This window comes from Puma concolor, chromosome B1, assembly GCF_028749965.1.
Source record: "Puma concolor isolate L17-30 chromosome B1, mPumCon1.1.hap2, whole genome shotgun sequence".
NCBI classification, from domain to species: Eukaryota; Metazoa; Chordata; class Mammalia; order Carnivora; family Felidae; genus Puma; species Puma concolor.
In genome coordinates, this window is record NC_141670.1 from 43,723,325 (window position 1) to 43,750,722 (window position 27,398).

The window sequence follows — 27,398 nt, forward strand, 5'->3', positions numbered from 1 at the left end:
CTTAACCCAACAGAGCCACTCAGGCGCCCCGAAAATTTGTTGTCTTTTTATATGAGAGCAAAATTTCTCAAATTTTAGTAATGAATTCTTGTAAGCTGGTACGAACTGGCTCCAGCACACCACTGCCAAGGTTGGGGCAAAGAGGAAAATTCAGATTCTGTAGGGCCCAAACTCTATCAAATTTGATGAACTATCTCTGAAAAAGAGAATATAAAATTGGGTCCTGACTTTGAAAAGAGCCCTATGTAAGTAAGTGGCCCTGATGCTTTTGCTTCCTTAGCTCTACAGTAAATCTGCTCTTGGTAAATAGGAGTCTCAACAGGCTCAAGCATGTATATAGCTTTCAAAGAGAGAAGCATTGGATTGAATTTGGATCCTATCTTTATAAGTGCCACTGGGGCAAGTCACAGGCTAGCTGAAAGCCAGGAGCTCTGAAGAGAAGAAGGGAGGTTGGACTGAGGAAAGAAGACTCGGGTCAACCTAAGGAGCCTAAGGGAAAAACGCGACACTGTATACTTCACTCTTGAGAGTGAACTGGCAGGCCCTCTTGGCTTCATGAGATGAGGGTCTTAGGCTGCTTTCACCTGATTCAGAGCCTCTGATGGATTCATGTTGGAGTACATAGGGTGGAAGCTGAGACTGAAAATACAAATAAAACATCAGACATAATTTTGGTGATGCAAGTGCTGATGATTTATTATTTCATACTTTAAACCGTCAGTAGTGCCAACAGAGTTGAGGGTGAAATTATTTTTCCCTTCTTGGTTTAGTTCAGTTTCTGAGGATTTCTTTGGTAATGTCCTTTCTCCAGGCCAATGTTGTTACAGACTGTTGCTGCAAGAGAAAACAAAATAGAATATAACACAAACAAAATGCCAGTGGTGCTTTTTTCTCTTTTTTTCAAGCCCTAACACAAATAACTTGAAGGTTATAATTAACTGAAGGGAAAGGATCAGGGAAGTAAAAATTAATTCCAGAAAATCAATTATTTGTTACCTCAACTGCAAATACTCTTAGTTTTGTAATAGAAGCAGGAATTAAAGAATTCCTAAAATTCTTTATGTTGTTCATTTGCCTATGTTCAGAAACTTTTTAGGTCAATAAAACAAAGTACTTTGAAATTTCCATTCTAAATATATGAATTTTAATTTAGAATAAAAAAGAAAAAAATTGCAATAATTCTAAGTACAATCACATTTGGTAAAATATAAAAACACCAATATATATGCACACACACATGTGTGCAACTATATATTAAAATATTTTAACAATAATCATCCTGGGTGCTAAAATTAATGATCACTGTTTCATTCTTTTGCATACCTGTATTTTTGAAATGAATGTTTATTGCTTGTATCAATTGTCATAAGAACCAGAATGATTCACATACTCACATACAGATACAATTTATTGAATGAATTAAGAAAGGACTGTCAAGGGGCACCTGGATGGCTCAGTTTGTTGGGCAACCAACTTCTGCTCAGGTCATGATCTCATAGTTCATGAGTTCGAGCCCAGCATCCGACTCCATGCAGAAAGCTCAGAGTCTGGAGCCTACTTTGGATTCTGTGTCTCCCTCTCTCTCTTTCTGTCTCTCTGTCTCTCTCTCTCTCCCTTTCTCTCTCTCTCTCAAGAGAAAAAAAATAAACATTAAAAAAAGAAAGAAAGGACAGTCAAGGTAAGATTTGGGAATACCAATGTCTCTGGATGGAAAAGGATCTTAATGTAATTAAAATCTAAATATCACCCTTTATAATGAAAAATGAAACCAGTTAAGCATAAAATAAAGTCAAAATGTTTGTTGAAAACTTCAGTACAAAATTGAAAATGACAAAAATTCTGGAACCAAAATAAGGCATGTTTTAAAAACGGGAATTTATTAATGGTAGGCTAGGTCTAAAATTCCAATTTACATAACAAAAACCAGTGCAATGAGAGATGGGAGAGGGTAAAAATACACTAAGCATCTCTCATATAAAGAAAGTCTCAAAAATTCCTGTAATCTCAGATAAGTATGTTGTGTATTTTCTCTTTTTTTTAAGTTTATTTATTTATTTTGAGACAGAGAGAGAGAGAGTGAGAGGGAGAGACAGAATCCCAACCAGGCTCCATGCTATCAGCGCAAGCCCTACCCGAGGCTCAAACTCACAAACCATGAGATCATGACCTGAGCCAAAACCAAGAGTCTGCCACTTAACTGACTGAACTATCCAGGCACCCCTGTATTGTGTATTTTATATTTGTGCTGCACTTGTTATAGAAATAGCTCATTACTAAATGACACAGTGGAAAGTAACAGAAAATTCAATAAGATAGAAAAATAAACTAAAATTTAAGTTATTCTATAGTTCAGAAAGTATACCATTCACATATGCAACTGACTACTTAATAGTAACTAACTTATAAAAGTTACAACCTGATATAATGGATTGGTGGTTATCACTACAACTAGGTAATCTGGCGATAGGTATCAAAGACAATGATAGTGTATATATTATATTTATGTTTTGATAAATTTCTCTTATAGGGATTTATTCTGAGACTATAATTGGACAATTGCTCTAAAAGGTATATTTATATAATAATGTTTATTACAGGGTGTTTGCAACAATGAAAAACTGGAAGTAGTCTAAATATTCATAATGATAGATTTTTAAAATGAGTTATTTTTCATTTTTAAATTGAATACTATATGTCACAAAATGATGACATAGACCTATATCTTCAGATATTAAAAGTTGTCCATAATAGTCTCTAAGTAAAAAAAAAAGTATATGTATGTTTTGCTTAGAAAAACATTTAAGAAGATATGCATCTATATTGTTAAAGGAAATTTTTCTTGAATACTGTGATTTTGAGAAACTTCTCTTTAACTTGTATACTTACCAAAGTATCCTATATATTTTAATAAAATTTGATAGTACATTAAAAATACAAAAAAATGTTTTTTGAAAATAAGCAACCCCATAAATCACTGCCAAGGCTAATGTCATGAAGATTTTCCCCTAAGTTTTCTTCTAGGAGTTTTACAGTTTCAGGTCTTACATTTGAGTGTTTAATCCATTTTGAATTGTTTTGTGTATGGTGTAAAGAAAGGGTCAAATTTCATTCTTTTATATGTGGATATCCTACAGGTTTTCCCAGCACCATTTCTCAAAGAGACTCTCTTCCCCATTGTGTATTCTCAGCACTTTTTTCAAAGATCAGTTGACTATATATATATATATATATATATATATATATATATGCATGAGTTGATGTCTGAGCCCTCTATTCTGTTCCATTGGTCTGTATCTGTATTTATATGAGCACCATACTGTTGGATTATAGTAGCTTTGCAATGCAGTTGACCCTTGAACAATACAGGGATTAGGAGCACCAACCCCCCATGCAGTTAAAAATCTGTGTATAACTTTTGACTTCCCTGAAAATTAACTACTAATAGGCTACTGTTGACTGGAAGCCTTACTGATAATATAAACAGTCAATTAAAATATAAACAGTCAATAAAAACAGTCAATTAAAACAGCCAATGCTGGCCTCATAAAAGTGTTCCCTCTTCTTCAATTTATATATATATTATATACTGTATTAATAAGTAAGCTAAAGATTAAGAATATCATAAAGAAGAGAAAATACATTTACAGCACTATACTGTATTTATTTAAACATTGTGTGTGAGTGGACCCACACAGTTCAAACTCATGTTGTTCAAGGGTCATCTGTATGTTTTGAGATCAGGAAGTGTGAGGCTTCCAGCTTTGTTCTTCTTTCTCAGCATGTTTTGGCTCTTCAGGGTACTTTGTGGTTCCACATGAGTTTTAGAATTGTTTTTTGTATTTCTGTCAAAAATACCATAGAAATGTTATCAAATTTGCAGATAACTTTGGGTAGTATGGACATTTTAACAGTATGAATTCTTTCAATCAAAAACCTATAATGTCTTCTCATTTGTGTGTTACTTAACTTCTGGCATCAATGTCTCGCAGTTATCAATACGCAAGTCTTTCACCATCCTACTTAAGTTTATTCCTAAGTATTTTATTTTTCAGCAGATCCTATTGCATTTTTAGGGTTTTCAAAATATAAAATCATGTCACCTGCAAACAGGAACAATTTTACTTCTTCCTTTTCTGATTTAGAAATAAATCAGAAATAAATCATCTAAATCAGAAATTATTTTCTTTTTGTTGCTTAACTGTCCTGGCTAGAGCTTCCACTACTAGATTTAGTAAGATGTGGTGGTAAGTTTTTCACTGTTGAGTATGATATTAGCTGTGAGCTTTGCATATATGGCCTTTATTATATTGAAGTAATCTCCTTCCACCTAATTTGTTAAAAGTCTGTATCATAAAAATGTTTTCAATTTTGTCAAATGCCTTTTCTGTATGCATTGAAATGACCCTGCCATTTTTTATTCTTCATTTTGTTAATGTGAGATATCACATTGATTAATTTTTGTATGTCGGACCATCCTTACAACCATGTGATATCACTTTGTTATGGGGATGATCCTTTAATGTGCTGTTGAACTTTGCTAGTATTTTGCTGAGGACTTTTGCATCTATACCAGTCACAGATATTAGCCTATGGTTTTCTTTTCTTGTGGTGTCCTTGTATGGTTTTGGTGTCAGGGTAATGCTGGCCTCATAAAATGAGATTGAAAGTGTTCCCTCTTCTTCAATATCTTGGAAGAGTTTGAGGAAGATTGGCATTAATTATTCCTTAAATGTTTGGTAGAGTTCACCAGTAAAGCCAGTCTATCCTGGACTTTATTTGCTGGGAGGTTTTTGATTACTGGTTCAAACTTCTTACTAGTTATTGATCTGTTCACTTTCTATTTCTTCATAATTTAACCTTGGTTAGCTGTGTGTTTTTAGAAATTTATTCACTTCTTTCAGGTTTTCCAGTTTGTTGGTATGTAATTGTTCATAATAATTTTTTATGATTCTTTTTATTTTTGTAGCACCAGTTGTAATGTCTGCTCTCTCATTTCTGATTTTATTCATATTAGTCTTCTCTCTTTTTGTGTTAGTCTAGCTAAAGTTTAATTAATTTTCATTTAAAAAACAGTGCTTTTGTTGATTTTTTCAATTGCTTTTCTATTCTTTAAAAAACATTTTTTTAATATTTGTTTATTCTTAAAAGAGAGAGAGAGAGAGAGAGAGAGAATGCAGGAGGAGCAGAGAGACAGGGAGACACAGAATCTGAAGCAGGCTCCAGGCTCCGAGCTGTTGAGCACAAAGCCCAGGGCTCAAACTCACGAACTGCAAGATCATGACCTGAGCCAAAGTCGGACACAACTGACTGAGTCACCCGGGCACCCCAACTGCTCTATTCTTTATTTTGTTATTATCTGCTCTAATCTCTATTATTTCCTTCCTTCTGCTAACTTTGGGCTTTAGTTTGTTCTTCTTTTTCTCATTTCTCGATATGTAAAATTAGGTTGTTATTTGAGATCTTTCTACTTTTTAAAAAAAGTAGGCCTTTATTGATATAAACTTCCCTCTAAGCACTACTTTTTAAAATTGTTTTTAATGTTTATTTAGTTTTGAGAGAGAGAGAGAGAGAGAGAGAGAGAGAGAGAGAGTGCGCGCGCGCGCCTGAGTGGGGGAGGGGCAGAGAGACAGAGGGAGACACAGAATCAGAAGCAGGCTCCAGGCTCTGAGCTGTCAGCACAGAGCTGGATGTGGAGCTAGAACCCATGAACTGTGAGATCATGACCTGAGCTGAAGTCTGACACTTAACCAGTCAACTGAGCCACCCAGGCTTCCCTAAGCTGTGTTTTGGTATGCTGTGTCTTCATTTTCATTTGTCTCAAGATATTTTCTTAAAAAATATTCCAAAAGAAAGTTTTCTAATTTCCTTCTTATTTCTTCTTCATTGGTTTTTCAAGAATGTACTGTTTAATTTCTACATTTTTGTAAATATTCCAGTTTTCCTTCTGCTACTGATCTCTAGTTTCATTCCATTGTGGTCAGAAAAGATACCTGGTATGACATAAATTTTCTTAATTTGTTAGGATTTCTTTTGTCAACTAATACTTCATCTATACTAAAGAATATTTCATGTACACTTAAGAATTTATATTCTGCTACTGTTGGGTAGACAGTTCCATATATGTCTATTAGGTCCCATTGGTCTATAGGGTTGCTCAAGGGTGTTCTTTTTAAGTTGATTTGCTGTGTGGATGTTCTATTATTGAAAGTGAGATACTGCAGTCTCCTACTTTTACTGTATAGCTGTCTATGGCTTTCTCTGTTCATATCTATCAACGTTTGCTTTATATATTTAGATGCTCTGATGTGGGGTGCATATATATATATACACATATATATACATATATTATATGTATACATACATATATGTATATATGTATATACATATATATATATACATATATATATATATTTCTGGTGAATTAATCCTTTTTATCATCATATAGTGTAAATAATGTATGACCTGTGTTTCTTGTGACAGGTTTTGACTTAACATATATTTTTCTAATATAAATATAGCCAACTATACTTAAGAGTAAATAAGACATGGGGTGCCTGGATGGCTCAAGTGGTTTAAGCATCTGACTTTGGCTCAGGTTATGATCTCACAGTTTGTGAGTTCAAGCCCTACGTCGGGCTCTGCGCTGACAGCTCAGAGCCTGGCACTTGCTTTGGATTCTCTGTCTCCCTCTTTCTCTGTCCTTCCCCTGCTCACACTGTCTCTCTGTCTCTAAAAAAAGGAATAAATGTTTTTAAAAAATTAAAAACAAGAGTAAATAAGACACGTGTATATTGTGGGTCTGTTTTTGGAACCAACAAAAAAAAATAGAGATTCCACTCTTAAGGCGCCACTGCTATGTGGTGGAGAGAAGAATGTTCTTTTGAACAATTGTGGATCAATTATATATCTATATGGGAAAAATAAACTTTTATCACTACCTCACACACAAAACAAGAATTAATGGATCACTGAATAGAAAGTGTTGATATTAAGCAGTGAAAGTTTTCTTTTTCTTTCATCTTCAACATTATGTTATTATATTTCTATTTTCACAAAAATTTTACAATCATTTTATAATTTTCCATCAAAAATAATGTCAAGATTTTTATTTTAGGATTGCATTAAATCTATAGATCAATTTGGGAAAAAATTATATCTTAAAATATTGAACACACCATGTTCCTCAATTGATTTAGGTCTTCTTAAAATTCTCAGCAATATTTCGTATTTCAAGTATAAATCTCTTTCATATTCTCACTGAATACATTCCCATGTATGTCTGTCTCTGTATCTGTCTGTCTGTCTCTCTCTCTCACATACACACATACACAAAGTATATATAGTTGCATTTTTCAATTTTAATTTTCTCATTGTTTGTTGCTTGTGTATGTATAAAGTTAAAGTTGATTTTATATTGGGGTGCCTGGGTGGCTCAGTCAAGTTGAACATACGACTTTGACTCAGGTCAAGATCTCACTGTTCGTTGGTTCGAGCCCCACATCGGGCTTGCAGATGTCAGCCTGTCAGCATGGAGTCCACTTCAGATCCTCTGTCCCCCCCTACACACTGGTTATAGAAATTACTTAAAAATAAAATCTTGGGGTGCCTGGTCGGTTTAGCAGCCCACTTCAGTTCAGGTCATGATCTCGGGCTTTATGAGGTCAATCCCTGCATTGGGCCCTGTGCTGACAGCTCAGAGCCTGGAGCTTGCTTCACATTCTGTGTTTCTCTCTCTGACCTCCCCTACTTGTGGGCTCTCTGTCTCTCTCTCTCTCAAATAAATAAATAAATAAATAAACAAACAAACATTAAAAAAACTGATTATATATTGGCCTTGTATACAGGCACCTTAAATTCATTTATTAATTCTAATTTGTTTGTAATTTCTTAGACTTTTCTATGTACACAGTCATATTATCTACAAACAATGACATTATTCATTCTTTATTTCCAATCTTTCTACTTTTTTTTCTTACCTTATTTTCCTGGCTAGGATCACCCATACAATGTTGAAAAAGAATACAATTGTGAAATATGTTCCTGATCTCAGGGGTAAACATTCACAATTTCAGCATTAACTGGAATGTTTGCTGTATATTTTCTTGTTTCAAATTTCCTTTACCAAATTGCAATAGCCTCCTTCTATCACTGGTTAAGTGGGCATTTTATAGTGAAAGGCTATTTTTTTCTTCACCTATAGAAATGATCACATAATTGTTCTCTTCTATCAATATGGTAAATTATATTATATTGGCTTTCTAATTTTAAATGAACTTATCATTATTAGTTCACCCTTCCCCTCCATGGCTATTTATCTTTTACAATGCTAACTAGATTTACTTGGAAATGTTTTATTTAAAATTGCTGCATCTTTAATCAGAAAGTGATTTATAATTTTCCTTTCTAGTAGAGCTTTTGTCAAGTTTTGGTATTAAAGTTAGTCTGGCCACATGGAGAAACGTGGGATATGCTTCTTTTTATATTCTCCAGATGACTAGTGTAAGACAGGTATTACTTCTTTTTTAAATATTTGAAAGATATAATGGTTTGAATTACTTTCCCATGTCTTCATTCTTTTTCTGGTATATGTCTATTCATCCATGCTCTTTGCCATGTGGCCTTTTAGTATCTCCTATTAGAGTGGGTGGAGTATATCACACACATCCCCTCATTGAGTTTGGTATTGTGACTTGTTTGGCCAATGCAATATAAGATAACGTGATTAAGGAAGTGCTGGCTTAATTTATCTTGGTTTTTTTGTTCCTGTTGCATGCCATGAAAACAATATGCCCAAGTATCAACTTTGTGAGAAAGTTTTAAGTGACAGTTTCCAGATATTTAATGGGAAAGACTTATTCATATTTGCATTTTTTTCTCTATTCTACTTTGGGAAAGATATGTTTTTGGAAAGTACATATATTTCATCTAAAAATTTAAATTTATTGATTTTAACTTATCACTATTATTATCTTTTTTTCTAATGTCCAAAAGATTTTAAAAATATGCAATTTTATTACCTGACATTGGTATTTTATAACCTTTCTCTTTTTATTTTGAGCCACTGACTAATTTTTTTTCTATTTTCATATGCTTCAACAGATACATTTATAAACACTTGTCTTAATGAAAGAAAATGTTAGGTAAAGGACGTATTATACACATTCCAATGAGTTAAGCATATAGTCATTCTCATATCCTTCTACACATAAACTTACATTACACATATATTTTAATGAAGAAGATGTTACTTGAAAGAAGGTTTATACACAGTGTAGTTTCAGTTAGTTATATGCATTACTATTTTTAAGAATCCGCCTCTCTCTTTGCTCATTTTTTGTTATTTTTCTATTTATTTTCCTTTTCATTTATTTCTGCTCTTTCCTTAATTATTTGTTTCCATCCAGTCTTTGAGTGCAATTATTTCTTCTTTTTCTCTTTTTGATAGAGATTATCATGAAATAAACCACATTTGATTGTTCTCTGTCCTGTAATATGTATTTCATTGTGATTAAAAGGATTAAAGTATAGTATTACCTAGAAAGCAATGATATGCCTAATTTTTGTAGAACCTAAAACAGTCAGTCTTGACAATAGGATTAGGAAGGTGACTGTCCATACTTAATAGAGTTTCTTTTAAAATTAGGAATTCCCTCAATTCAGACATGTATCTCAATATTTGTTACACAAATATCATAGCATGCAACTGTGTACTACAAGGATGAAGACAGAATTTGAAAAATAATCTGGGATGCTATATAAAATATTGTCTCCTTTTATATTCTATCCATCATACGGTATGGGAAATTTTTATATACCAATAACAAAGGAGGAATATATAATTTTACAAAATATTCTGTTTGATTACTCCATAGTCTCATCTCTAAATTTACTTTCCCAGATGAATTAAGACAGTAAAATGAATGAAAATGTCAAGTCTTTATCTTACTAGCAGTTATTTTTTTCTAAGATAATAGTGTAACCACAAGCACATATGATATCCCTTATAATATCAGTGTTCTTTACATGTGGCAGTAAAATGTCATTAAGATATAAGTGCTCTTTACCAATGCTCAAAAAAAAAAAAATCCCAAAAATTATGTGCTTACTGATGCTTGTGAGTGTACACAAAAATCACTCCTTTAGGGTAGGTTGGTAAAGAGAGGTTGAGATATCATGAAAGCAAGCTTTGTTTTTTTCGTATTATAAATGCTAACAGTGAGAAACATAAAGGATCTTATGAACAAATATTTTGGTTTCAAATTAATAATTTTGAAGTGCTCCTAAACAATGATCAAAACATACAATGCACAATGGTTAATCGCGTTGTTCTGTATTCACCTTTCACTGGGGGATAATTTGCTGTTACTGCTGCTTTCTTCTGACACAGATCTATAAAATTGACAAAGTTTATTTTAAGTGGGAAAATTTTTAAATCTCGAACAACTAAGTGACTATTTTTCAAAGAAAAGTTAAATGTCTCTTTCCAACAAAATAAAACAGGTACAATTCTTTTTTTGTCTTTCTTGAATTACATTAACATACTCTGAGTGTTATATTACCTTCAGGTGTATGGTATAATGATTCAACAATCATTTTACTCAGTGTCCATCGAGGTAAGTGTAGTCTTAATCCCCTTCACCTATTTCATCCATTCCCTCAACCCACCTCCTATCTGGCAACCAGTTTGTTCTCTATATGTATGAGTCTGCTTTTTGTTTGTCTTTTTTTTTTTTGTTTGTTTGTTCCTTTGTTTCATTTCTTAAATTCTGCATATGAGTGAAATCATATTTGTCTTTCTCCGACTGATTTCACTTAGCATAATACACTCTAGTTCCATCCATGTTGTTATAAATGGCAAGATTTCGTTATTTTTTATAGTTGAGTAATATTCCATTGTGTATATCTACCACATCTTCTGTATGCATTCATCTATAGATGGATGCTTAATATTAGAACAAATGCCATCAGCCACCTTGCTTTGTTGATTAACTCCTCTCACCTTACTTTTACATTTATTGAATTATTTATAAGCCCACATACGTACAGACAGGCCCTTTGCTTCTATGATACTCCTAACTCCTCTGGTCAAATTAAGCTAAAGCCTTAAAGTAGCAGTCAAAAATTTCAGTTAATTTTTCTATATATTCCTATTTTTTTCTTCCTTTCATAACATATACTCATGTCTTCTCTTTCTACCAATTCCTGGAAGTTAAAACTAGAGGTAAATCGCTCTGTGGAAAAACATAGTAAATTGTGAATAAGGGGCTTAATAATTATGACTAAATATTTGTGTAACAGATTACAGATAATGTGGTGATTTCACTTATTAGTTTTGTATACCCAAAAGTTTATTATACTTTTGAAAATAATAAGGAAAGCTTATTATCTCACATTGTATAGAGTTATAGAGAATAATATTTTTTATTATGAAATTTATTGTCAGATTGGTTTCCATACAACACCCAGTGCTCATCCCACAGGTGTCTTCAATACCCATCACCCACTCACCCCTCCCTCCCACCCCCCATAAACCCTCAGTTTGTTCTCAGTTTTTAGGAGTCTCTTATGTTTTGGTTCCCTCCCTCTCTAACCATTTTTTTTCTTCCCCTCCCCCATAGTCTTCTGTTAAGTTTCTCAGGATCCACATAAGAGTAAAAACATATGGAATCTGTCCTTCTTATAGAGAATAATTTTAAGAACATAGAGATTAAATCACTTGCTCAAGGTGCCATAGTTTCTGCATGCAAGATTTAGGCATTAAAAATAGGTTTTCTGAGGCTAAAATGTAATTTTTTCCCATTTCATGATGCTGCCTTCTGTGTCCTAACCTGTGTTATAAACTGCACATGTAATTTCTGGTTAAGAAATGTTTTTATAAATTAGCAGCATCAATACTTAGGAAAATAAATATTACGGAAGCAGGTTCATAAATACTATTTTCAGCTGAGAGAGCCATTCTAATAAAGTCATTTGTCACTGGTCTGAGTAGCTGTATCTAAAAAATTCCTTGAGATGCAGTATTACATATTCTCATGAAGCCCGAAGACAATAAGACTATATAGACAGAACTGGTAGACTAAGAGGCTGAACAGACCTCCACAATACTCTTGGCAGCTATAGCTCCTCTGAAAGTGATACTAGTGGTAAAATGAATGGTTATGGTAAGGAGTAAAACTAAGAAACAACAAAAAAAAGGAGGACATCAGACAGATTTGAAATATTTCCCTGGGCCTCGCCTCATATTGTTCTACCTCCTGTCTTAGATTATCCCTGATCAAACAGGAATACTTTTTTCTTGACTCATTGAATTTAGTAAGAGTAAACAAAAATATACCTGTCACTTTCAGTTTCCCCCCTGTAGCACAGCTCTCTTATTTTATTCTGCTTTATTACAACAGCAGCAGTGATGATGAGCAGAGGTAGAGAAATGTAGAAAATGAGTTCAAATCGGTGTTTTGAAGGAGTGGTAGATCGTCCCCCCAAATCACTTTTACCTATAATGGAAAGTTATAGGTAATTTCATATTATACTCATAATTTCAAATTATATTAGAAATTTTATTAACCAAATGAAAATGTGTAGAGGATATCATTACCTACATTATTCCCAAACAGTAAACATTTCACTCATATTTTATGAATATATTACAATATTAAACTAACATACAAACTATTAAAACTAACATAAAATATGAATTAAACTAACTTATAAATTAACATTTAAACTAACATATAAAATATAAAATGGGCTGCTACTAGTGCTTTATTGCTCAGGAATTTTCAACCTTACACCCTATAGTAGATTTATAGTATAGATTTATTTGATTGAAGGTAATCTTCCTTCATGAAGTATACGTTTAATGCTTGCAACCATTTCTTCAACTTCTTTCTGATATAGCTTATCCAAAATTCAAACATGTATATCATAGAGAGTATTGGGATTGTACCTATACATGAGAACTAAATCTGGGAAATGTGGCATTTAATTTCTCTTACATTATATATTTTTTCTAAATATTAAAAATTAGTACTCACTAAATAACTAAATTATTTAACTAAGTTCTTATTTTTTTACTGTCCTACATTGTTTATTAGGTAAGAATTTTACAAGCATTATTTATATTAGTGGTAACAGCAGAACTGAAGAGTGTTGCATCTTCTCCATGCCGCTTGGGGAGAACCACCGATAGTGTGCCCTTTCCAAGGCCACTGCTCTCGTGGTCTGCAGATGTCAGCCTTCCCATCTCCCTGTGCCTGTGGACTGGTTTGGTGATCCCCTGGGTGTAGGGGTTTCTTCTAATAGCTTTTTGGAATGGATCAATGAGGATAATCTCAAAGAATTTGTATGTGGAATCTTCGCCAACCCAGTAAGAATTCAAGACTCTTAGAACCCCACAGTAGCATCTAGCTCACTCCTCTGCAACAGATTGAAGGTTTTGGGAAAATTTTAGCTGGTTAACACCATGATGGACAGGCTTGCCATAGGTAGCACTCTCGGGGACTGGGCATTTATGGCCACCATGTCGCACACGAATCTGATGTATGACATAACCTTGCTTGGCCTTGTACTCCCAGTCTGTGGGCTTTAAGGGCTTTATCAGCTAGGGGGGCTGGAAAGGGGGCTGTGGAGAGCAGAGAGCTGGCGATAGTGCCAGCAACACACCCCGAGAAGAAAGCGCATTACATGGGACTGCTTCTTCTTCCATAGCTCCTGGATGTACTTGTAATCGCCCATCTTGGCTTACCTTTGAGCTGAGAGCTGCCACCAGACAGAAAGAAAAAAGTCTTTCTCCTCTTAAGTAAGTTTTTAATCAAATATATAGCCATAGGAAATTAAGATGGCTCTAGAATTATTTTGTAGAATGCATGGCCAAACTTGACTTTGACCCATTTTTGACTGATGTTAATATCTACATTTTCCCCATCAGTTCTTATTCATTCTCAGCTGACATCTGTATTCATTCCTGAGCATCTGACCTATATGGGTACTCAACTTCCACCTTATTGTATATACCAGCCACCGATCTGGGTTTATAATGTTATCAAGCTCTGCTTTCTCCAAAATTTATTGGCAAGTTTTGGTTTTTTTTTAATTTGGTATAGAATACTGTTCTCTGCTAGTTCAAACAATGGAGGATCTGATAAGTAGAGGAGCCACCCCCCAGCTACAGTTGTGCATGGTCAGGGCTTAATATACTCCTCTGAAGACTGCCCCAGTGCTTCTCTTTTAGTTTCTGTAGCATTTTTCAAGTCAGTTCAAGCTAGGAGCAACACTTTTCCAGTCTACTTTGTGCTTGTGATTGGGGTTTCCAATACCTCTGGAAAGAGGATGACATTATATTTGTGATCAGAAAGCCAGTGAATCAGATGAAGAGGGCATCCTCTCTGGCCAAATACTGCAGATTGATTCTCAGCCAGTTTTATAGTCTTTTGGATGATCAATGATGCCACATGGGTTATTCGAAAAGGAATGTAATATATGCCCAGAAAGCCTCAGAACATGAGTAGGATTTCTAGAAACCCAAAAAACTGGTCTTACATCTTTACCTCCTATTGTCTAGTTTTAACAGACACTACTAGTAACCACCATGAAAGAATATTTATTCACTTATTTACTCTGGGTCTCCATTTTACATTGGTTAAGATTAGTCCCCAGTAATCTTCCCTCAAGCTTCTTTTACTTAATTCCAAAGATGTAGTGAATTTTTCAGGCATTTAACTATTAATGGTGTTTCACCTCCTCCCTTTTATTACCCCAAATGTCTTAGCCTTTATGGCTCAAGAGTTTGTTAAATCAGACTCCCTAAAACAGAGGTCTTACCCTTGCCAAACTTTATAGGCAAACATCAGGTACAGAAAAAAGGTGTTTTTGTTTTGTTTTGTTTTGTTTTTCATGAAAGAGCTTGAATCCATCAGCTGCAACTCCTAAAAGTTTCCCTTCTTTTCCTTTTTCCCCTACATTCAGAATGATTTCAGAAAAAAACAGATGAGAGCTTTGAGTAAAGTAGTCATGAATGGCACTGTTAATTATGCAGCTTACATGATTACCCAGTTTCTCCAACTGGCTATTCTGCCATAAATAGATAGATTCCAGGTTTATTTAGAATAATCAGGGATGCCTGGGTGGCTCAGTAAATTGAGTGTCCGACTTCAGCTCAGGTCATGATCTCATGCTTTGAGAGTTCAAGCCCTGCATCAGGCACTCTGCTATTAGTATGGAGCCCACTTCAGATCCTCTTTCCCCCCGCTTCCCCTCCGCCACTCACTCTGTCTCTCTCAAAATTAATTAATTAATTAATTTTTTAAAAAAAGAAGAATCTATGTATACAGATAAGTACACCCTACCAAAAAAATTTTATAGCGAGGGGCTCCTAGTATCTTCCTATTAGCAAATACTATTGTTAGTGTGTGTGCTGGTTAATTTTATGTGTCCAACTTGACTAGGCCACAACATGCTCAGATATTTGGTCAAATATTATCCTGGGTGTTTCTGTGAGTGTGAATTGGAATAAGATTAACATTTAAACCAGTAGACTAAGTAAAGCTGATAGCTTTCTTTAATGTGAGTAAGCCTCATCCAATCAGCTGGAGGCCTTAATAAAACAAAAAACACTGATTCATCCATGAATAAGAAAGGATTCTTCCTGCATGAGGAGCTTTCATAGTAGACATACAGGCCCCAGAATATAAGGGATTAAGACAGACCTTATGGCAGCTGACCAAAGGAAACTAGTTGGATTAAAAGGTTTCCTCTGATCCCAGGTTCAAGTGCCACCATTCTACTGCCATTTGGACCCAGAGTGATATAGGGAAAGCAACCATAAACATTTGCCTGGGACCATCAAAGTTGTCATATGGGAAGTCTCAAATACCAAATAATCCAATACTGAGATGCAAAATTTTCTGAGTTATGAAAACTGGTTTGGAAGGTTGAAGTTAAAGAACAAAATCCATTTGGAAGTTAAAAAAAACAGGAACTGGGGCGCCTGGGTGGCGCAGTCGGTTAAGCTCCGACTTCAGCCAGGTCACGATCTCGCCGTCCGTGAGTTCGAGCCCCACGTCGGGCTCTGGGCTGATGGCTCAGAGCCTGGAGCCTGTTTCCGATTCTGTGTCTCCCTCTCTCTCTGCCCCTCGCCCGTTCATGCTCTGTCTCTCTCTGTCCCAAAAATAAGTAAAACGTTGAAAAAAAAATTAAAAAAAAAAAAACAAAAAACAGGAACTAAAAGCAACGTTGTTTTGGGGTCAAATGAGTAAGCATAAATTATCTGCCTTCTATGGTTGCTGTTTTTAACTCTGACTGCAGATGTTGACAATTGTAATTTGTGGTTCATTTTTTTTAACGTTTATTCATTTTTTGAGAGACAGAGATAGAGCATGAGCGGCGGAGGGGCAGAGAGAGAGAGGGAGACACAGAATCCGAAGCAGGCTCCAGGCTCTAAGCTGTCAGCACAGAGCCTGATGCGGGGCTCGAACTCACAGACTGTGAAATCATGACCTGAGCCGAAGTCGGACACTTAAGTGACTGAGCCGCCTAGGCACCCCTAATTTGTGGTTCATTTTGAGTGATGCGACTTAAGTGTGCAGCCTAAGGGTATTGAAATCATTAACAGTCCATCTTTGACTTAGTCTTTGGATTAACTGTTGTGCTTTGTGTCAAGAGAGTGCTAATATAATTTTTCTTATTGTCAATATTATAATCATGTTTTCTAAGAGCTCAGATGATGATAATCAGAATCATTACAATACTAACACCAGCATGACCCGGACATCACTGAACATGAAAACTAAATGACTATTTTTTTTTAAGTTTGTTTATTTTGAGAGAGATAGCACACGAGTGGAGGGGGGGCAGAGAGATAGGGGCAGAGAGAGAGAGAGAGAGAGAGAGAGAGAGAGAGAATCCCAAGTAGGCTCTGCACTGTCAGCACAAAGCCTGACATGGGGCTCAAACCCATGAACTGTGAGATCATGACCTGAGCCCAGCTCAAGAGCCAGACTGGGTGACCTTCACCCAGTCATGAGGTGACCCTACATGACTATTTTTAATATCACTGGATTGAAAATATAAATAACCAAACAGAGCATATTACACAATATGACAAAAATAATTTGGATGCAGAAATAAACCCACACATATATGGTCAATTATTTTATGACAAAGGAGCCAAGAATATAAAATGGGGAAAGGACAGTCTCTTAAATTAATGGTATTGGGGAAACTGGTTATCCACATGCTAAAGAATGAAATTGGACTATTCTACATAATATACAAATATTAACTCAAAATGTTTTAAAGACTTGAATGTACTTGAAACCATAAAACTCCTAGAATAAAACAGGTAGTAAGCTCCTTGATATTGATTTGGTGATAATTTTTTGAAATCTGACATCAAAAGTAAAAACAACAAAAGCAAAAATAAACAAGCGGGACTACATCAAACTAAAAAGCTGCACAGCAATGGAAACCATCAACAAAATTAAAAGGCAACCCATTGAATGAGAGAAAATATTTGCCAATAATATATCTAATAAGGGGTTAATATCCAAAATATATTAAGAATTCATCCAACTCACCAGCAAAAAAAAAAAAAAATCTGATTTTTAAATGGGCACAAGACATGAATAGAAATTTTTCCAAAGAAAACATTCAAATGGCTAACATACATGAAAAGATGCTCAACATCACTAATCAAGAGGGAAATACCATTGAAAACCATAAGAAGATATCACCTCACATGTTTTAAAAAAATTAAAAATAGAATTACCATATGATCCAGCAATTTCACTTCTGGGTACATAGCCAAAGCAAATGAAAACACTAACTCAAAACTATATATGCACTTCCATGTTCACTGCAGCATTATTTATAATAGCCAAGATATGGACACAACTTAAATGTCTATCAATGAATAAATGGATAAAAAATGGGGTTATATATATATAATGGAATATTATTCAGCCATAAAAAGAATGAAGACTTACCATGTGTAACAACATGGATAGACCTCAAGGTCATTATGCTAAGTGAAATCAGTCAGACAGAAAGACAGTACATTTGTATGATCTCATTTATATGTAAAAAAAAAAAAATACAAGCTCATAGATACAGAGAACAGATTGATGGTTGCCAGAGGTGTGGGAGTGGCAGTAAATGAAATGGATGAAGAGGGTCAAAGGTACAAACTTCCAGTTATAAAATAAATAAATCCTAGGAGTGTAATGTATAGCATTGTAACTATGGTAAGTCATACTGTATTGCATATTTGAAAGTTTCTAACAGAATAGACCTTAAAAGTTCTCATCACAAAAAAAAAAAAAACCTACAACTCTGTATGTGATGGATGCTAACTAGACTTATAGCAATCATTTCACAATATATACAAATATTGAATCATACTGTACACCTGAAACTAATATAATGCTATATGTCAATTATATCTCAATAAAAAAGGAATATGCAATAGGTATGTGAAAGCACATTTGGAGGTTGAATCTCAAATTTCTTGGATGAAATAAGCAAGTATGTCTAAATCAACTCCACTTTTTGTTTCCCAAATAAAAACAAACAAAAAACTTTTCTCTCCCCAAAAGACACCAAAGTCCCGACAAAAATAACCAGCAAATTAGCTTGAGCACACTATAGGAACAAACATGCACTGCCCTATCACTCATTCCCCTACCAAACCAAATGAAGTTACATTTCCTGATTCACTGATTACACTAAAATTTCCGGTGGGAGAAAAATGTGAAAATTTTGATAACATCTGTTGGCCCCTTAAGTGTAGCAAGGATTCTGTCCTACCAAGTGAGTATGATAGCAAAGTATTTCTCCAGCTCTGACGTAATTTGATTTCAAAAATGAAGTTTAAAAAAAGTTTCTTAATTTCTATGCAAATTTTAATGAAATTATAGATAAGATAAAGCAAAAATTTTGTTATCTTGCTCAAACCTAAACTAGACTTTGCTCATCTGTATGCATACTTAGCAGGCAGTGCAAATGTAAACTTCTGCAAGTCCCATCCAGTCTATAAACTTCTTATCAAAGACAAGGAAAAGATCCTACCTGCTAAATATCCTACACACCTTGGACACAATGCTGAATGGAGTGAGATATGTTTACCTGTAATATAGAGGCTTTCATCATGAAAACTTTTGGTCACTTTTGTTTCCTCAAAGTGTGTAGAAGCTCATAATGGGATTTTTTAAACTTTATGAAATGGAAGGTGATGCTTCTTCAGAAGTGGACACGCACAAGATTGCTCTTAGTGTTACCGGCTATAGAAAATGTGTTGAAAATACTGGCCTGACATAACACCTTTTTCTTAAAACACTGGACAAGAAGAATGTATTTCTATAATTTTTCAATACATTGAGGATTCAAATAGAAAGAAAGGTTGCAGTAAAAACAGAAATTGACAAACTGTTTCTCTGAAACAATTTGATAATATGTGAATCCTAGGGGCAAAAATTTCACATAGGCTGTGACATCAACTCATACAATGAAATAATGGAAATAAGGCTGTTTAAGAATTCAAAAAATGTAACTAGAAAAAGGCAAGAAGTTAAACAGGACCTTCTCAGGTCCCAATTAAAATTGTAATTTATTTGTAATTAAACTTAAATTTCACAAACTCAAATTACTTCTATGCTTTAAATCATGTTCTCTAAGAAAAAAAAATTTTACTTATGACATCCAATGTGCTTTGCACTGTTTAAAAATGATGAGAATTTTTGAAACGGGTAGCCTGTATGATGAATTTAAATATGCAAAGGAACTGATTCATAAGATACCTGGTCTACCAGAAGACACCTGTAGAAACAAAGCTAATGAAAGTTTTTGGAGACCTGAAAACTAATTTCTACAATTATAAAAACCTACTGTGTCTAGCAAATAAAGCCCAAAGTATGCCATGTTCAAATACATTTGTTGAAAAGATCCCTGGCTGAAGCCATCACAATGGACAGACACCTGAATTTATTAAGTGGCTTGATAAAGCAGAGCTTCAAGTCAAAAGGAATTATATATTTGGCTCTATTCCATTTTGCTGCTGCTTAAAAGAAAGGATGTCTGAAAGTCTGCAAGCAATTCAGAGAAGGATAATTGGACAATTAAATGGAAAGGGTCAAAATTATACCTGACCATATCATAGGACAAAAAGAATCATGTCATTGTTATTTTTTGTTAAATATAGAGCATATATTTAATCCTATTATATTTATACTGTCCTTTTGAAAAGTCTTACATTTATGAATCTTAATAATATACAACAGAATAGCCTACAAAATTTAAATATCCAGTAAAGACCTTTTAAAAAGAGGTAAACATCAATTGCTATATTAAACAATATATTATAAAATATTATCCTTATTAAATATTGTTATATTTTTGCTCACATATATTATTCGCTTAATCTGTTGTACTGTAAACTATTATCAATTGACACTGGTAATGAGCTCTATTAGTGTTTTGCTTAAATAAGAGCATTCATGTAACAAAACAATCAATAACACAGAATAATATAATTTTAAATAAACATCTATTTTATACATATTTATGTGAAAATAAATAAATATGTAAAAATAAATATATATATACTTATATGTTGCATGTTAAATTATTATTCCCTTTTTTTGGGGGGGTTCTAAAACACAGTCTAATATGGCTGTGTGTTAACTCTGTAAAAAGTTGGTCACCCTAGGTTTGCCTTTCCCCTAGTATCCAAGCTTCATGTAAATCTGCCAAGGAATTTCATTATTTTCCCCAAAAGGAAAGGGGTAAGGACGGCTAGCCTCTGATTCCAGGTTATTCTAGGTGGGCTCCAATATCTTCTAAAACCAGGAACTATCCCCCAGATATACCCAGGCCTGCCTAGATCTGCTTAAACTCAAAATACTACTCAGAAAACTCAGGGAAGAGATTCTAGAGAGGATATTTCTAAAGATTAGATGAGAGCCCTTACAATGCAGCAGAAAGGAATAAAAGATAGCTTGAAAAATTCTGGTGGCATTAATATAACAACTACTAACAAACACTATTTTAAACCAGAATTGTATAAGACAACCCTAAGTGAACAATCTAAATTAACTAGTCAAATTTTATGCACTGAAATTTCTACTTTTAAATTGTCTAACATTTAATTGGGTGTACTTTTTGTTAGTAAACCACATCAATATTAATATAAAAGTATAAAACAGGGGTGCCTGGGTGGCTCAGTCGGTTAAGCATCCAACTTAGGCTCAGCTCATGATCTCACGGCTCGTGAGTTCAAGTCCCACATTGGGCCCTGCACTGACAGGTCAGAATCTGGAGCCTGCTTCAGATTCTGTGTTCCCCTCTCTCTCTGCCCATCCCTGCTCATGTTCTGTCTCTCTCTGTCTCTCAAAAATAAATAAATGTTAAAAAAAAAAAGATTAAAAAAAATATAAAAGTACAGATCAAACTTCTACCGTCTTAGATTTTTAAAAATCTTACAAATAAAACAAAACCATGCTTGTTGGTATCAGTTGTTTTGCAATCTAGCTTGGAATCTATATTTTAATTTCTTCTCTTACATATTATCTTCGAATAATGAAATTTTAAAGACACTAACCAGATGGAGGTATGTGTCCATCATCTATGCTTCCAAATTCTCCCTTCTTCTCCAGGCATTCAGGAGGAGCAAACCCATTTTGACAATGGCAGTGATTCAAATTGTTGCAAATCTGGAGTAATCAGAAAATAGAACGTTTTTTTGTGGACCAAGATGGTTCAATAGAGACCAATGAATATTCTATACTTATTCAACAGAGAATTTATTTCAGAGAGTTTATCCATTCCAGAGAATTTAACTTGAATAGACAAATTCAACAATTTTCACAAATTTTCTCTTGAAATTGTTCATACTTTAGTAAGTATATTTAGCTTCTGCTGCCAAAGCATTTTTTTAAAAATTCTTCATCTCTTTCCACAACCAGACCCAAATATTGGTAATTACCGGTAACATGCCACTAATTATCATTTAGTTGATAGTTTCACAGAACAGCCCAGATTCTAACGAGCAAGACTAGTAAGAAAATTCTAATGACCTTGTTTACTAGTTTCTACCTTTATTCTGTGAAAATAAGATTATTTTGGTTGTATAATAATTCATGGTGCATATAGCACATTTGCACCATATATTTACCAAATACTTTATACATCCAGAGTCATCTTAAATGTTTCTACTTTATCTTCTCTAATAAACAGTTTGGCAAGACTTCTTGAGAAAATAAGATTGAAGTTATAAATTATAGACTATTAAATGACACCTAGCAGCATGAAAATGATTTTTAGTCATTTTAATGATTTTTTTAAAAGTCTCCAAACTGTTTACTGAAATGTTAAACATGTTGCTTAAAATGAAAATTGAAATTACTTACTCCATGGCTATTGCAATGATGAGAAGAATTGCACGTCTGATAATTTACCTGGTATTGAATTTCTACACAGTTAAAGTTGACACAGTACTGAAAGCAAAAGGAAGTGAAAATAGGCATAATAATCAGATTGTGTGCCTGGATAATACAGAAGAAAAATACAAGAAAATTTCACAACTCAAACTTTCAAGAATTGGCATAAAAATACAAAAAAAGGTAATAATTGAAACATTGAAATAAATGTGAAATAAGCTATGTGCCTTCAGATTATAAAGATGTAATCACATGTGAGAAGTTAGAAGTTTTATTTTCTTACCATCTAACACTAAAAACCCTCTTAAAAAGAGAACTATCTGGAAGAATAATTTGACTAATTCCTGGAGTTCAAGAATTATCTAAAAAGCGTTTAAAAAATACCCATGCCTGGGCTGCATCTGAGACATTTATATTGAAATTTCTGGGGGCAGGGTCCCCTCATTATTGCAGGCAGTTAAGGTTGAGAACTATGAGGTGGAAGGTTGAGATCTTAATATCATGGTATGAGCAGCAAAGGAAGACAGCTTATGATTCCATGTTAAAAAAAAAAATGAGAAAGAGAACAGCAAGGATGACAGATAATTATTTGAGATAATAGGGCAATGAAAGACTCCCAACTATGAGATGGCTAAAAAGCCTTCAAAGAAAAGGAATGTTTAATTTGTGGATTTATACGGTTCTAATTTATGGCATTAATTTTTGTGACTTTTTTCATTTATCGAAAAATTTTGAGTAAATTCAGTACTTTGTGAAAGGATTTTACTTTTTGAGTAAATTTTGTCTTTGGATCATAGTAACAACCAGGTGTGCAGAAAGAGGAGGACCAGGACACTGGAAAAAAGAGATCTGATACACTATCATTTAGAATTGAAGGGGAAAGAGACCACAGATCAAATTTGTATTCCACATGCTTCCAGATGAGCAAGATGTTACTGAAACTTTGGTTATTTTCATGGACTATTATCAAAATATATTATATAGAAATAAATTTGAATTTAGCAAGCACATCTTGAGACTTTCTCTCAAAAAATGTATGTCAGTTGGGGTGCTGGTGTGGCTCAGATGGTTAAGCATCTGACTCTTGGTTTTTGGCTCAGGTCATGATCTCACAGTTCATGAGATCGAGTCCCAAGTTAGGCTCTGCACTGACAGTGTGGAGCCTGCTTGGGATTCTCTCTCTCCCTCTCTGCCCCTCTCTCTCTCCCTCTCTCTCTCTCAAAAATAAACATTTTTTTTTAAAAAATGGTAAGCTTAGAAATAAAATGGAGTAGACCTTGTCTAACTATATCCTTACCCAGATATAATGTCTGGAAGCCAAGGAACTGGATACACTAAGTGACCAGAAATGCCTCCTGCATTCTCTTTCACTCATTTAACAAACTTACTTAAAAAATTCTTGGGGCGCCTGGGTGGCGCAGTCGGTTAAGCGTCCGACTTCAGCCAGGTCACGATCTCACGGTCCGTGAGTTCGAGCCCCGCGTCAGGCTCTGGGCTGATGGCTCGGAGCCTGGAGCCTGTTTCCGATGCTGTGTCTCCCTCTCTCTCTGCCCCTCCCCCGTTCATGCTCTGTTTCTCTCTGTCCCAAAAATAAATAAAAAACGTTGAAAAAAAAAAATTAAAAAAAAAAAAAATAAATAAAAAATTCTTGAAGAATTAGACTCACAGATATAGGATGTGGGGCTTAAGCTGGCATGAATTAGACAATTTTCAGACCACACTACGAAGCTACAGGAGGATTTACTAGAATCCTTTACATTCAGAAGCATCAGGCCACATGGAAACAAACTACTAATTCACGATCCAAGGGATACGATGTAATTATACAGGACTGAATTAAATGATGAGGAAAATTAATTGTGGTTTCTTTTATATTTTTTTACTTTTCTGATGGTACGTGAGGAAGCCCTTTTCCTTTCTACTTGTTGCATCCCTAATCCTCAATTTAGTATCTATGCTTTTATAACTAAAGCAGTTTAAAACTAGTAACTGATTCTCACTGATTCCTCAAACATCAGAAACAATATTCTTACTGTTTCTTTACTTGTCATGGCAATGCAGGCTCAAAAAAAATTAAGGACTTATGATTCCAGTCAGATTAAAATAGCAAGGTCCAGAATTACCTTTCTACCATAAAAAAGTAGAAAAATAGGTAAAGAATAGGAAACAACTATTTCTGGAGAATGGAAAACAAGCAGCACAAGACTATTATCTCAGAAAAAAGAAAGACAAATTAGGTGAGGCCTCCCACTGTCCAGGCTCTCTGCCTAAAAGGAATTTCCTGACTAAGGTATAGTGAGATGACACCCAAACACAGCTTAAAAATCTAATAGACAGAGATTTGGGTAAATGAAGGCTTAGGAGGCTGGAAGCTAGAATTTGCTGGGAAGACTATTTCATAAGAGGGAATTACTGACCAAGAACAACTTCCAGAGAAAGAAAGATTATAAACATCTGTAAGATGAACAATTTCTAAAATCACAGAAGTCTGGAAATTGTCCAAGGTCCTACCAGCCCAAACATACAGACCTTGTTGAATTCACAGAACATTCAGTAGAGACCATAAAGGGCCATAACTTAGAAGTGCGGCAAATTTACTCTCTGCCCTAAAAAGAATGTAACAACAAGTCTTGAAAGGAAACTAACCTGCAAGTAATTTAAAGAAGTTCAATTATTTTTAAAGCAAGAAGTCATTCAATAATACTCAATTCATAAAATTCAGTATGTAATAAAAATATGAAGGAGGAAAATGTGGCCCATAAATAGTAGAAAAATCAAGCCAACGGAGCCCATAATTACTAATGTTAAAAGTGACGGAAATAACAGACAAGAATGTTAAAATAGCTGTTATAAACAAACTTTATAGGCTCAAGGATATAAAAAGGACCTGAACATAATGAGAAAAGCATTAGGAGATATAAAAAAAAGAGAACCAATAGGAGGCGCCTGGGTGGCTCAGTCAGTTAAGCATCTGACTTTTGCTTTTGGCTCAGGTCATGATCTCAAGGTTCCTGAGTCCAAGCCCCACTTGGGATTCTCTCTCCCTCTGTCTGTGCCCTTTGCCTGCTCACGTGTGCTCTATAAAAATAAATAAACATTTTTAAAAAGAACCAACAGAACTTCTAGAATAAAAACTACAGTATATGAAATGAAAATAATCATAGATAAAAGATTTCTGTTCCATAATATCTGTTCTAGACTTATAGAGAGTTCACATTTAGTAAGAATGTGTTCTTCCTGACAGGCCAAGGACATCAGCAGCCTTTCAGAACCTTGGGAAGAGAGACATTCACCTATATTTATAAATATTTCAAGTGAAATATGGTAGGGAAAATTTCTTGGACTTGGTTTCCTAGCCTCATAGTAAAATATCATTTTAAAGATCCAGACCAAATTCCTTCTGAATTTGTCAGACAGTAACTCTCTGGTTCTAGTTTGCTCAAAATTGTATGTTCACCTATTGATATAATCAACCCAAAACCAAGACCCATCATTTTAATGCTGAGAAATAATATTTGACATTATTAATGATCAAAATGTAATACTTTTAAGAAAATCTATTCAAACTTGGAAATAAGGCAAAGAGGGATCTGAATTCCTCATCTGAGAATTATTTCAATATGGTAGGGGCCTGAACCTTGTTTGACTTGCTTTTACTGCTGATTAGACTTTAGACTTGATACATTTATATATCATTACATGGATTCATTTGTCTGGAAAAGATGCGGGAAGTCACAAACACACAAACACACACACACACACACACACACACACACACACACACACAAGAAAGGAATAACTTAGCACTGAAAAGTCATGAAGCAAAATTTATAGGAAATATAAACAATATCACAATAAATATTCAAAGAATTCATTATGATTTTGAGTCTAGAGAAGATAACATAGACCTGTTTCTGTGTGTCCTTGCTAAGTACAATTATAAAATATTATAAAATTATAAATGGCTTGGGAGACAAAAAGAAGAACTCAATGGTGGTCAGAAAAAGGGTTAGTTGGTTTGAGACCTGAACTGGAAGAACAGTAGTGTGTCTTGTGCTTCTCCCCATCTCCCCTCTGCTCCAACCCAACAGAAGTCCATCCAGATCTTGCACCTCAAACTAGTACCAGAAGGGAATCCAGGTAGGCTCATTCCTTCCCCAGATCAAATGTTATCCCCTTTGACAACATCAGAGGATATCAAGACTAACACCATCAGCTGCAAGAGGGATGCATTTAGAACCCCACCAATAGTAAATGGCCAGAGGAATCTTTCTCCTTCCACTTGGGACCTAAGACTCTCCTCTCTTCCTCCTAATAAAAGGACAGCTGGGCAAAACCAGCAAGAGGGACTTAGTCATGGCAAACAGTCCAGTTGAGAAGCTACTTTTACCCCACAGCCCCACTAACTTGAAACTCTAGAGATTCTTTCCTTCTCTAGGAAGTGCCGGGACAGGCAAGTAATATTGGAGAAGGAGCCTAAACAGAGCAAGCAGCCAAACCAGGAAAGCCATTACCATGTCTAGATGAACCAGGGTGGATGGGTACAACCAGAAGGGGAGATGCAAACATAACAAACAAATAAGCTCAGCAAGCTTTTTTGATCTTCTCAGATCTTAGTGATCTGAGAGTCCTTTCCCTACCCAGACACATAAAAGTAACTGTAGGGGTGAAAGGGATGGAGGGACCAAATGGAGGATTCTAATACACCCCTCCTCCCTGAGAGATGTGCTGTTGCTTGGCCTGGGGAAACTCCTCCTATCCCTTCAGGAAGCACCACACTTCTAAATAATTCACATGTCAAAGAAGAACTCCCAAAGGAAGTAAATAACACATAGAACTGAAAGGAAATGAAACTATAGCATATCAAAATATGTGGGGTACAGCTAAAGCAGTGCTGAGACAGAAATTTATAGCACAAGATGCTTAAATTCAAAATGAGGAAAGGCCTTAAATCAATAATTTAAGTTACTA

General features: G+C 34.7%; 1 protein-coding gene and 1 pseudogene across 2 annotated transcripts in view; both read right to left on the reverse strand.

The window, feature by feature from the left end:
- Positions 1 to 680: 680 nt before the first annotated feature.
- LOC112858926 (disintegrin and metalloproteinase domain-containing protein 5-like) overlaps positions 681 to 27,398 on the reverse strand; it is a 141,417-nt gene continuing 114,699 nt past the window's right edge. For both annotated transcript variants that reach the window (XM_086703653.1, XM_086703652.1), the window contains 5 exons: positions 22,398 to 22,484; positions 21,590 to 21,701; positions 12,335 to 12,494; positions 10,339 to 10,389; positions 681 to 834 (listed from right to left, as the gene is read on the reverse strand). In XM_086703653.1, coding sequence (XP_086559779.1) covers positions 822 to 834; positions 10,339 to 10,389; positions 12,335 to 12,494; positions 21,590 to 21,701; positions 22,398 to 22,484 — 423 coding nt within the window. In that variant the 3' untranslated portion in view covers positions 681 to 821. The remainder of the gene's footprint in view (positions 835 to 10,338; positions 10,390 to 12,334; positions 12,495 to 21,589; positions 21,702 to 22,397; positions 22,485 to 27,398) is intronic.
- LOC147581602 (large ribosomal subunit protein eL15 pseudogene) lies at positions 13,122 to 13,774 on the reverse strand (annotated as a pseudogene).